We start from the raw sequence: 13,896 nt of genomic DNA, 5'->3' as shown, positions 1-13,896 counted from the left end.
ACAACACAACGCTCGGCTGGTCACATGACCATCATTAATCACCTCATCGGGAGCCGTCTTGATCTTCTCTGTGTAGCGCCGAACCACGTCCTCTGGGCTTTTACCTGAAATAAGAGACAAAACCAACACTGAGTTAGATCCGAATCAGACAGTGAGCTTTAGTCATGCGTTCATGTGCCACTTCATTTTAATATTTGAACTCTTCCTTAAACCATTAATTAATTAATGTGCATTCCTACTTAGCTTACTTGCATGCTAAAAATAATTTAACCATTTCTATATACACACTTTTATAGAGTTAAGCTGGTCACTTGAATGGTAAAATAAAAAAAAAAAGAAAACATTCAAAAAAATAGAATTAAATGAAATATATATATACAAATAACATTCCTATACACCTCTGTACAGAGTAAAGCTGTTTACTTGAAAGTTAAAATAAAAATAAACTATACAAAAAATAAAATTAAATATACAAAAATAAAGTAAAATACAAAACAAATAACATTTCTGTACACCTTGAGTTAAGCTATTTACTTGAATAAAAATAAAAGAAAGTAAAATATATAAAAATAAAAAATACAATAAAATATACAAAAATATAAAATTTGAAGAAAAGAACAAATTCTATACATCTTTGTAAATAGATAAGCTGTTTACTTGAATGGAAATAAAATAAAATATACAAAATACACCTCATAGAATTAGTCTGTTTACGCAAAATATAAAATAAAATAAAATGAGAGCAAGAATAAAATAAAAGAATAAAATGAAAGCAATATAGATATATGCCCCTAAAAAAACCTAATAAATATAAGATTGCAGACAGAAGCTGGTGTGTTTATTAGGCTCCATATGACTGGAAAACCACATAAGACAAATCCCAGATTTTAAAGCTCTTCATTTTCTACACCACTAGCATTAATGCTTTATTTGTAAATCCTTTTTGCACTGAATGACGTTAAAGAGAGGATCTGTCAAATTTAGCTGACAAATGTAGTCTTCAGAACACAGAGCTTCAGTGTTTATATCTCAAAGCGTCTTTCCTCTGGTGACCTTTAGCGCATGAACACACACCTGCTGTCTGGACTTTCAATACACTATTGATTCCTGCCACTTGATTTGTGCAGGAACGGAGGCACAAAAACAAATCTATAAGCACGACGTTAAGCAGATCTATGGTAACACGGTTCAGGTGCTGTAATGTAAAGAGGAACCTTGTCACTTTCCGTTGTTGCTCGATTCACACAAAGTCTGCTCTGCTCAGATCAGCAAAAAAGTCAGGCAGAGAATCAATCGCTAGACAAACACACACACACACACACACACACACACACGCTCACCTTTGCGGAGGTGCTTTTTCTTGGTCTTGCGTCGGATGCTGTTGATCCCCGGCACGGGTTTCAGGTCGCTCTTGTTGATCGGCGGTGGATGCAGGATCGGTTTAGGAGCCCGAGTCAAACACACGGGGAGCCCAGCAGCACACATGAGGATGCCAGTCATTCCTGACACAAACACACAAATATAAGCTTAAGCTGTAGACCATGGCACTATAAGGACAAGGTCATGGGTTTGATTCTCGGGAAATGCATGAACTGATAAACTGTATACGCAACGCAAGTCGCTTTGGATAAAAAGCATCTGTCAAATGCATTAATGTAAATAGCATAACTGTTTCTTAATTAATGTCTTTTTGTTCAAATCTTTCATTGATACTTCATATGTTCAACAAAATAATTGCTACACATTTATACACAGTTAAACTGTTTACTTGCATGTTAAAGTAAAACAAAATAAAACCATTTCTGTACTCCTACACACAGAGCTTACTTGCATGTTAAAATAAAAAATAAAAAATTCTATACATTTTTGTACAGAGTTAAGCTGTTTACCTGCAAAATAAAATTTACGTTAATTCTTCATCCTAAATTCTTTATTTATGTCTTTTTGTTAAAATCATTCGTTGGTTCATAGTTTACTGGTCTTTGCATGAAAATTTAATTAAATTAAATTAAATTTAAAAATCACTGATATACATCTTTGGACACAGTTAAGCTGTTTACTTGCATGTTAAAATAACACAATTAAAACATGATTTCTATACACCTTTGTACAAAGTTAAGCTATTTACTTGCAAAATAAAACTTACATTAATTCTTAATCCTAATTTGTCTTTTTGTTAAAATTTTTTGTTGGTATTTAGTTTACTTGCATATAAAAATAAAATATAAACATCATAAATAAAAAAATTACTTGCAAAATAAAATATATGTTAATTCTTAATTCTAAATTATTAACTTAAGAACTTTCATTATTACCTGTAGTTTACTTGTATATTAAAATAAAATAAAACATTTCTATAAACCTTTGTACAGAATTAAGCTGTGAACACAAAATAAATGTAGTTTCTGTCATGCCAATAAAGTGAATTTGATTTTGTGGTGTAGTACCTGCTAATGCAGGATGGACCGGTCCTGACCCAGTGAGATTCTTCACAGGAAGTGCAGGAACCCTACAGATGACAGGAAACAGACAATGATCCATATGAACGTAATCATTCACAGCTTATGATCTGTAAGAGACCATCCAAACCTCTGATGATGAGAAATAAATGTCCCAAAACAGTTCATCGAAACTCACAACCTTCTTCATCTGCTAATGCCAGTGGAACCGTCCAATCAAATGAAGCTCTTATCTGACCAATCAGCATCCAGTGACAAACATTAAAGCCTGATCACACGCATAAACGAAGCTGAAGTTACAACAGCGAGTGTCATTAAAGCTTATCAGATCACATGAGGAACAAAAGCTAATTAATAAAGGACAGAAAATGAGACTCTTCATCCCCGAGGAGAGAAGATCAGCCTCTCCAGCATGTGAACATGCATTAATCTCACGTCTGGAGAATCACATTGTTCACTTAAAAGCCCTGCTTAATTCAGACCTGAGCGCTTCAGACACAGATCCTATCAGTGTGGACAAGAGAAATGAAACCAGATGATGCATTGTAATACATGATTAGAAAGTGAAACTTTTTTTTTTTAATTAGTTTTTTTTATTATTGCCTAAAGAAAATGAGGATGTGGGGTTATTTATTATAGTATTATAATTAATTGAAACTAAAACCATAAAAAAAACACCTTTTGTTACTTGAAATAATCTTAACTGAAATAAAATATAAACATAAAATATAAAAGCTAGTTGCCAAGGCAACATTTGCAATTTTTACTAGTTTAACTTGTATAAAATAACTAAAACTGAAATAAAAATGTATTTTAAAAAAGTAATAAAAATAACAACAACAACAACAAAAAAAAAATGACAAAAATATTACATAAAATGAAAATGAACACACCAAAAAAAACCCACATAAAAACAAAAACAACATATTAATAAAAACTATAATGGAATGTCAATGATACTAACATAGCACCTCTAAGAGGATGTTGTTGGTTGCCAAGGTGTTGTTATGTGGTTGCTATGTGCATTAGTATGATAAAATTAAATATAAAAATAAACATTTAATTAAAACTAAAATTAATAATAAATAAATAAATAAATAATAAGAACAAATAAATAAATAGAAAGAATCAAGGGAAAAAAGAATAAAAAAATTATATCATACAAAATAAAAATATAAAAATTAATAAATAATAATAAAGCTAATAAATAAAAAATGAGTAAATATAAAAAAAATAATAAACCCAATCAATCAATCAATCAATCAATCAAGGAGACAGAATGCTACAATAAAATCAATAAAAAAATATTTGTAAATAAAGAATCAAATAATAATAATTCTTTTAAATTAAAAATAATGTACAAAATAAATTCTATACAACTTTGCACATTTAATCTGTTTACTTGCATGTTAAAATGAAACAAAATAAAAGCATTTCCATACACCTGCACACAGAGTTAAGCTGTTTTGCATGGAGTAAAACAGAGCGTCTCGCATCGAAACAGATCAGGAAACGCTTGCGCTTGGCTCGTATCATGTTTTAGCTCATATTTCTCATGCAGCGAGTCAAAGCCCTGCTGCTGGTGGAGCCACGAAAGCTACCGATCCTACCGTATGTCCTCGTCTGAGTCGCCATCCGTCTCCATCATCTTTCCTGATCTCAATAAACACCAAACACACACAACACAAACTTCCTCCTCTGATCACACACACACACTCACACCAGCTGCGACAGGAAGTCAAACAGGAAGTCAGAGTCAGTTTTAGAGATGATTTGAACTCTGTTTTCAGTGACTTCAGACTCATGTTTACATGCGTTTACTGAATGAAACGAGCCAAAAACAAGACACTACTGAATCTGCCTCACATACCGTTATAAAAGTACCGTACCATGGTACAGTAAGACATCACATGGTAATATATCATTATTCTGGCCAGCATGTTTTTAAATGGTTATCACAGAGATATATTTGAACTACACCACAAAACTCATAAATCATACGCAGGTCTATATTCGTAATTAAAGAGATGTCATGATAGCAATAAACTACAAATCCAAATTTAATCATACTGCTCAAAAAATAAAATAATTCTGGTCAACTGACCTATTGATTATGATTAATCTGATTTATAGAATTGTGACATAATTCAATGAATTGTAAAAAATAAAATAATAAAATAAAAGACTCTGCTCAATTGGCCTATAGGTTATGACGAATAATGAAGATGCTTGAAATGTACATCTGATTTATAGAATTACAACATAATTCAATTAATTGTAGAAATAAAATAAAATAAAATAAATGACTCTGCTCAATTGGCCTATGTTATGACCAATAATGAAGATGTTTGAAATGTACATCTGATTTATAGAAAATGAATGGCAAAAAATAAAAAATAAAAATAATGATTTTGCTTAATTGGCCTATAGGTTATAATGAATAATAAACAAGTTATGTAATGTACATCTGATTTATAGACTTATGACAAAATTCAATGAATTGTAAAATTAAAATAAAATAATGATTCTGCTTAATTGGCCTATAGGTTATAATGACTAATAAAGATGTTTGCAATGTTTATCTAATTTATGGAATTATTACACAATTCAATAAATTATAATAATTTTAAAACAAATATAATGACAGATTTTGTCATTTTGAAGGGTATTTTTCTCTTCAAAAAAAAAAGATCAGTGACAAAAATAATAGTAATTTAACCTCAAAAGTGTTCAGATGGATTAAATCTCACAAATGTTAATGTTCAGATGAAAAGTGAAGGTTAATAAGAGCATAACTATTGAATAAATGAGTTCCAGTGAGATTAAACTATGGGATTATGGGGTAAACTGCAGATACTGTACCACAGGCCTGTGTGGGGCATCAGAATCTGTCAGACTCTGCCCTCTAGTGGTGGTGCTAAAATCACATGTAATGTGATCAGACTTTAGTGGAGAAATACAAGCCCCTTCTGTATTGACAACAAAAACAAAAATTATATTTTTCTTATGATACTTCTATGGATATAGGATATAAATTGTCTTTACCTGCTGTAAATAAAGATCTGCTTTATCAATGCATGAGTGAACTATCCGAAGGAATCAAACTGAATCACAAATCAAATAAAAATAAATAAATAAATCAAATATTTAAAAATATAAAATAAAAATAAAAATACAATCTAAAATAAAAAAAACGAAAAAAATGTTTTAAAAAATAAATTAAAATAAAAATAAAAAAGGAAATAAATAGCCCATGGCCCAGTAAAAAGGGTCAAAACTGTTTTATACAGATATTTAAACTTGTTAACCAGCCAATTGTTAGCTGAAACTCACTATATAAGTGGTAGGGAATAAAAAATTCATTGCATTAATATGAAAACCACAGCGTCTATGACAGATCTTCGCTGAAGCTGTTCTCACTTTCTAGTCTGTTCACGTCATAATTCATGTGATAACACTGCTGTTTTGTGCATGTATGATGATTGTTTATATCACGCTATCTGCTGGAGTGTGTTTGTGTTTATGCACATGCATAGGTAGTGTGATACACGTGTGTGTGTGTGTGCATGTTAACCACACTCATCCTGTGTGTGTGTGAACCGCTCGCCTGGGAACAAAGCGAACTCATCTGTCTTCACAATCTCTCTCTTTCTGTCTCTGTTCATCTCTGCTCTCTGTGTTTCTGCTGAAGTGTGTTTGTGGTTTCAGAAAACATCTCCACTTCACGACACATTTACTAGGATTTACACCCCTTCATTAAGTGCTTTACTTTGTGTGTGTGTGTGTGTGTGTGTGTCTGCTGAGGCTCCGTTTTGCCTTGATCCATTATTCATCTTTTCCCCTGTGTATCACAGGCTGGACGGCAAACAATTCACACACACACACACACACACACACACACTCGCATGCGGTTAAACTCAAACAGACACTCTCAAACAATGATTTTCACACGCTCACAGGAAAGGACAAGATTTATAGATGCATTACACCATCACCATGTGTGTGTGTGAGTGTGTGTGTGTGTGTGAGTGTGTGAGTGTTTGTGTGTGTGTTTGACTGATTCAGTGTCACAGCGCAAAAGGACACTATTGATTATTTCCCTGTTCAAGCTGATCAATCTCTACAAAACTGAAAGGATCAATAAACAAAGATGAGAATGATGCAATGAAGTGCAAATGGGTCAAAATAAAGGTCAATCCTATATACAGTGTATATATAACAATAGACAGAACGACAGAACAATAGATAGATAGATAGATAGATAGATAGACAGACAGACAGACAGACAGACAGACAGATAGATAGATAGATAGATAGATAGATAGATAGATAGATAGATAGATAGATAGATAGATAGTCTCAGAAAACAGGAATTATATTGTATATTTTGCATCTCCAGTGCACTTATCTTGATGTAAGGTGGCTTCGATATTTGTACTGGAAAAAATATTGATGAAGAATTTTATTTTTTCAAACAAACTACAGTATTTTTATTTATTTTTTGCTCGAAAATAGAATAAATTAACAATGAATGAAGAATTATTAAAAGAAGCTGACCGGGAGTTATGAATGTTAAAGTTTCTTTTTTACGGATCCAGTATCAAACCATGAACTAATATACCGTTTTAATAAAACTGTATGATACCAGAATGGGATTTTTTTTTTTTAATCAATGGGGAACCAGTTTATTGAATCAGTTCAAAGAACTGAACCATTCAAACGAACCGATACACTCAAATGAATCAGAGTTCTCAACACTACTTAAAGGGACAGTTCACCCAGAAATGACCATTCTGTCATCATTAACTCGCCCTCGAGTTGTTACAAACCTTTCTTCTGCTGCACATAGATATTTTAAAGAATGTGAGTAACCAAACAATTTCTAGTGAGTTCAGGGGAAACATATGATGGAAGTCAATGGCTACCACCAACTGTTTGGTAACCCACATTTTTCAAAATATCTCCTTTTGTGTTGAACAGAAGAAGGAAAGTCAATCATACTTTGATACATACCATGATACTTAATGATTACAATGGTATTTATATGACAACTCCAAAGTATCCCAAGAATACCGTGATACTACAATAGTACATATCCAAAACATGTTGAAAACAGGAGAGAAAGAATCATAGAGACAGATAAAATATAATATAATATATAATTATAATTAACAAAAATAAAACAAATAAGAAAAAGAAATAAGAATCAAGGAGAAATAATAAAAAAATATATTAATAATTAATAACTAATAAAACAAAAAATAATCATTTAAAAATAAAATAGTAAAATTATATATGTATATATAAAAATATAAAAATATATATATATATATAAAAACATATATAAAATAAAAACCCAAACAGTTTCTGGTGCCCACTGACTTCCATAGTTTTTGGGTGAACTATTCCTTTAACCGTTAAATGCATGAATGTTTCGCCACTCATTATTACATATTCAGGTCTTTAGCGACCCAGACCTATATATCCAGCACGGATGGATCTCTAACTGCTGCAACAGCAAAAAACTCTCTTGGTATTTTAAGAACAATTACAGAAGAATAAAGCCTATTTCGTTACCTTTTGAAACTTAGAAGGGTTCAATTTGACCATCAATACTAAGAAAGCTGATGTCTAACTTTAAAAAATGAAGGAGCGAGAAGGTAGTGAATGATGTCCAGGGTCGCTAAAGACCCGAGGTATGCATTTAAGGGTTAAGAAAGAGAAAAGATGTTCTGGAACACATTTGGAAAACAGCAGAAACAGTGTCACATGATCTCAAATCATCTCTTACCCAGGAGGGACGGATCCTCGGCTGGCCGTCACCGTGATCCGCTGTGTTCCCGGCCGGTTCAGATTGTTCTGTCCGTTAATAGTAAGCGCGTGATTGGACGGCAGCGTCACGATCGCAGGAGCGCACCGGAAATTCACACCATTCATCTCAACCTTCCCGCCACCTCCTCCTCCTCCACCTCCGCCTCCCACCGATATGTTGTTATGGTGTCCCCTGGCAACGGTCGTCGCGGGCGACCAGAGGGAGGAGCCAGCGAAGGTGTTGCTCTGCCTGACGACGGCGTTGGCTCCGCCCTCCGTCCCGTACAGCTTCCTCCTCTGCTGCAGCGCCAGGATAGCGTTGGATGCGGCCCTTGTGCTGTGGACCAGCATACACTGCTGACAGGTGCAAGGTGTTCCCGAGCTGGTGCCCACCGGCCAGGACTGGGATTTGGGGATGGATCCGGCGATGAGAGGGTAAGCCAGGTCCATCCGTCGGCGGATGCGCCGCTTCCTCTGGCTCTGCCGGTTGGTTTGGGACATCCCGTCGAAGTCCACCACATAGCTGAAGCCCAGAGAGCTCAGGTCCAGCCAGGGGTGCTGCTTCTCGTAGGCGTTCTGGATGCTGACGCACAGCTCCATGTCATACGCTGTCCAGGAGCCGCAGTCGTTCTCCCATTCCCACACGATGCCCTTGCCTGGAGCCGAGGACGGGTCATAGAAATTGCGCTGCACGGGACGCATTGTGCCTGTAGCAAGAGAGAGAGAGGACTAATAAAAAACTAAAACACAGCAAAAAATGATTTTCTTTGGGGGTTTTTTTTTTCATTTCTGAAAAGCTATGCATGGTGCAAAACTAAGTAACGTTCATTTACATTTTTATGCATTTGGTGCATCATGCTTTTATCTAAAGTGACTTACGTTGCATTAAATTTAAAAGAAAAGTTGCATGGTGCAAAACTAAGAAACATTCATTTACATTTTTATGCATTTGGTGCATCGTGCTTTTATCCAAAGTGACTTAGTTGCATTAAAGTTATGCTTCTGACTCAGTATTTCTGTCTTGTTTTCCAGTACAAATACCTAAACATTCTTAAATCAAGATGCATTTTCTTGAGATGCAAAATGGCCTAAGATATTAAATCTCGTTTTCTGAAAAAAAATCATCAAAGCAACCAAAAGTTGCCAAAGCATTTTCAGTTAGTTTAACTTGCACTAAAATAACTAAAACTGTAATAATAATAAAAAACACTAATAAAAATTACAAAAACACAACAAATTACTAAAACTTTAAAATAAAATGTTTAATAAGAAAACAATGTTAGATAACAATATTGAAATGAAAACAATATTAATAAAAATATAATATATATAATATATATACATATATATATTTTTTTTTTCAATATAACACTACCTCATCAAATCCATTCCCATTTACCTGGAGAAATAGGGAACAAGAGAAATATATTTCAGGCTGTAACCTAATATTTTCATTATTATTTAAAACAATATTTCCAATAAAATGGATTCCATTTTAAGCATTTCAACTAGAGAGAAAAAAAAAATCTGCATTTTTCTTAAAAAAATACTTCAAAAAAAGACAAAAGCATTAAGTAGTTTTTTTTTTTATAATCCACCTATTCATTTAAATATTGTGATGAAAGAACTAATTGCATTTACATCTTTACAAATGTGAGTTTATTATTACTGTATATCTAACAAATTAGGCTCAGAAAAATAAACTTGAAGGGAAACCCAGACTCTTTTTCTGACCCCACTGGCAGATATTTTTTCCATGTTTTAAAAAACTCACTTCATTTTGATCATTTTTCAGAAAACAAAACAAAACTTAATATCTTCAGTCATTTTGCTTTTCAAGTAAATGTGTATTGATTTAGAAATGTTCTGATATTTGGAAAACAAGAAAAAATAATTGTACAATACAAAAATAAGATGCATCACTTTAATGCAACATAAGTCACTTTGGATAAAAGTGTAATGTGCCAAATGCATAAAAACGTAAAGATCTTGTTCATGCAGCATGACACACTGCAGATTCAAAGCGAGAATCACCCAAAGTTTGTACAATTAAAAACTGAAATAATAGTTCCACTGAATCCTAAGATAATAGATGGTGGCTTTCTCAGATGAGCATTCGATGTGAAGCTCTGGGACGTGATGAGAGGAAGATGGATGGAAGAAGAGGAAGAGGAGAGGTGAAGGAGAGCAGCACTGCTCTGTTTTACGGCTCATTAAAGAACAATTACAGTCACACACATGAGCTCATCCACACACACACAGCCCAGCCCTGACTTCCCCAGCTGAGGCGGCTCATAACTACATTACTGACCCCAGTTCTGACCACAAAGTGTCACATCCTTAAACTCAGTCTGAAGCGTTTCGTTAAAGCGGCCAATCTTTAACCAACAACCTGCCATATTCTCCCAGTTCCTCAAAGTATTGCTGCTAGTTAGGTTACAGGTGAAGTTTCGTACGCTTGTTCTCTACTGCATGAACATTTTCTACAAAATCAATGTGTTTGTATGACTAAAGATCAATTACTGCTCCATTACAAGCTCTTAATGCAGTTTTCCATGTGAGATTACCGGAGCATAACTATAAAAGCATAATATATTCTGATCAAACTCTTCAAAACATTAATTCTGATTATTTACACAGTGACAAATGAACAGGATGGAAATAAAAGAGTTCAAATTAGTTGTGATAAATTGTGAATATATTATTATATATTATTGAATTTATCAAATTTATTGCTAACAATATACCTGGAGAGATGAGGAGAAATAAGAGTATGTTACAAGCTGTTAAAAATACTTTGATTATCAGGAAATTAAACAATATTTCTGAGAAAAAAAAAAAAAAAGATTTCGTTTGAAGCATTTCAAATAAACAGAGAAAAAAAATAAGAATATTTATCAAATTATTTATATTAAAAAAATCCATCAAAATAACCTGTATAAAATGATTTAAAAATCCATCAGTTTATTGTGATGTGTGATCAGTTATTTACATCTTTAAAAATGTGAGTTTATTATTTTATTGTATAAATTAATCCATAATTAGATTCTGTTTAAAGAATTTCAATTCACAGAGAAAAAAGATCAGAATATTTCTTTAAAAAAAAAAATCTTTAAAAAATAAGTGAAATTAACATCCTGTCAAATCAACGTATAAAATCATTTAAAATCCATCCATTTTTTGTGATATTGTGATAAAAGACAACCAACTAATGTGACTAACATCTTTAAAAAAAAGTGAGTTCATTATTATATTTTATAAATTGTCCCATTATTAGATCCCGTTTGAAGCATTTCAATTAGAGAGAAAAAAACACCAGAATTTTTCTATATATATATTTTTTTTCCAAAATGAGCATCATATCAAATCAAGGTAGTAAAACTATTTAAAATCCACCCATTCATTGTGATATTATGATAACTAATGTTTAAATGTTTAAAAAATGATAAGCCATAAATGATGGGAGATGAAAATGTGCTGTATTACACGAATTACAGTCGATGGCTCTGGAGATTTGGCTCTTTGCTCATTTCCTGGATCTGCATGATAATATCTGCCCTCAGGCCTGATGGAGATGACCAGCCAGTCTGACTTTGCTGAGGCTCAGTGTGACGTACAGCAAGGACATGTGTGTCAAAACACACTAAAATGTGCAAAACATACAAAAAGATGCAAAGAAGTGTAAATCTGACGAGGTTTTACACTATTAAGAATATATAGTGATACACACACACATACTGTATATATATATATATATATATATATAAAACTACAACAGTATGTTCTGTTCCCAGACTTTCACTGAGATCAACACTTGAACACAGAGTTAAGGAAAACACACACACACACACACACACACAGTTTCTCCATGTCCTTCCTGTCTGCGCTGGTCACATCCTGCTGGATCCTCCGATGATTTTCTCCTCATCTGTCCTCTTCCCTGAACCCAAACCTCACACTTTCCCTCACACTGGTTTCCGCTCTCTCTTCCTGTCAGTCTGTCTGGACCGCGGTCGTTTTCTCTCAAAGCATCAGACCTTTGAAAAACAACATGACGTCTGGACCAGTTAGCAGCTTATTCTGGTCATTTACACAGAAAGAGACCAGGGGCCGGTTGCATAAAAGGTTTAGTCTTGAAAGTTAGTCATCTAATTTTGTTCATACGACTGGTCAAAATTTTTAAAATTCGGTTACATTAAAACATAGATTAATCTAAGCTGAATGCAAAATATAAGAATGATTACCCCTTGGTTAACTGCTAGTTGGTCAAACTAGTTCTTAAGACACTGTCTTAACATAGAGGCTAAGTTTTTGCAACTGGCCCCAGCTGACTGATTATATCATATTATAAAATATTAATTATATATTAAAGCTATCTCTTATTTTAATTCACCCCTTCAAAATTGAAAATCTGGATATATGAGGTAGTATAATTTTATTGTAATTTGTAGACCTGGAAAAGTCATGTAAATTAATAAAATCGCAAAGCGCTATAGATATTTTTAAATATTTTTCTATTTATCCTAAGCTCTAAAATATTTTATTGAGTAGAATTTTTTTTAAATATATATTTATTTAATATATATATATATATATATATATATATATATATATATATATTTATTTAAAGAAACATATATATATATATATATATATATATATATATATATATATATATATATTTAAAGAAACATACCCGATTTTTGGGGGATTGAAATAACTAGAAAAATGTATTAATGTATAAACATATATATGTATATATATGTATGTTTCTTTAAATTTATATATATTTTTAATACATTAATTAATACATTTTTTAATACATTTTTCTAGTTATTTCAATCCCCAAACAAATCCGGTAAAAAATTTAGAGTGAAAAATATATTTTTTAGAATCCTTATAAATCACTGGACTGACTGGAATATTGTTGTGAACAATGGTGGGCCTTCAGAAAGGTTTAGAACAACTGCTGTTTTATCCTAATACAGACACAGACACAGATACGTGTCATTTTGCCATTGCAACAGATACACACACTGGCTCCACTGCACTAGTGTGAATCTTGAGAGGCTGCTAGTTAGCAGAGAGTTACTGCAGAGCTTGCAGTTTAGCTGCAACACAAAAAGACTTAAAAGACTGTCGCTGTAAGCCATAACAGCAGAACACACACACACACACACACACACACACACAGACGCATCGTGACCGTCTGTGCCAAAGGAAGCTGGTACAACAAAGTGTCCGCTGCCCCTGTGAACACCCAGCATGTGAGCGTCAGCGCCTGTTATGCCCACTTCACTAAACACACACACACACACACACGCTGTATGATGTACTACAGTAACGTCAGATATACAGTAGATGCTTTGCAGTGTTTCAGATAAGACCACTGTATTTCCTGCAAGAGAAAACCAAAATGCACTATCTCTCACGCTCATGCACGTATTCGGTGGAAAACCCCGTCATAAACCAGAGCATTTCAACACCTCCACTTTTCTCACACGCTATCTGTGGGCGGTGCCTCCAATCAAACTATCTGGGGGCGGAGCTTGTCATTTAGCTGCCTTCAAAACATGTCAGAAGGATTTTTATTTAAGATGAGCACCTGAATACGGAGCATACTTTA

General features: G+C 33.3%; 1 protein-coding gene across 3 annotated transcripts in view; it reads right to left on the bottom strand.

Annotated features, from left to right (window-relative positions):
- The window catches only part of dtx1 (deltex 1, E3 ubiquitin ligase), a 45,381-nt gene that overhangs the window by 18,504 nt on the left and 12,981 nt on the right, over positions 1 to 13,896 (bottom strand). For 2 of the 3 annotated variants that reach the window (XM_058784527.1, XM_058784526.1), the window contains exons 3-6: positions 8,251 to 8,977; positions 2,448 to 2,509; positions 1,341 to 1,502; positions 43 to 104 (exon numbers count right to left, since the gene is read on the bottom strand). In XM_058784527.1, the coding sequence (XP_058640510.1) occupies positions 43 to 104; positions 1,341 to 1,502; positions 2,448 to 2,509; positions 8,251 to 8,977 (1,013 nt within the window). Of the gene's footprint in view, positions 1 to 42; positions 105 to 1,340; positions 1,503 to 2,447; positions 2,510 to 8,250; positions 8,978 to 9,645; positions 9,670 to 13,896 lie in introns of all 3 variants that reach the window. The other variant, XM_058784528.1, reaches the window with a different exon arrangement.

This window comes from Onychostoma macrolepis, chromosome 08 (assembly GCF_012432095.1).
Source record: "Onychostoma macrolepis isolate SWU-2019 chromosome 08, ASM1243209v1, whole genome shotgun sequence".
Classification (NCBI taxonomy): domain Eukaryota; kingdom Metazoa; phylum Chordata; class Actinopteri; order Cypriniformes; family Cyprinidae; genus Onychostoma; species Onychostoma macrolepis.
Note: the sequence above shows the minus strand (reverse complement) of the source record. Positions and strands in the feature narration are given on the sequence as shown.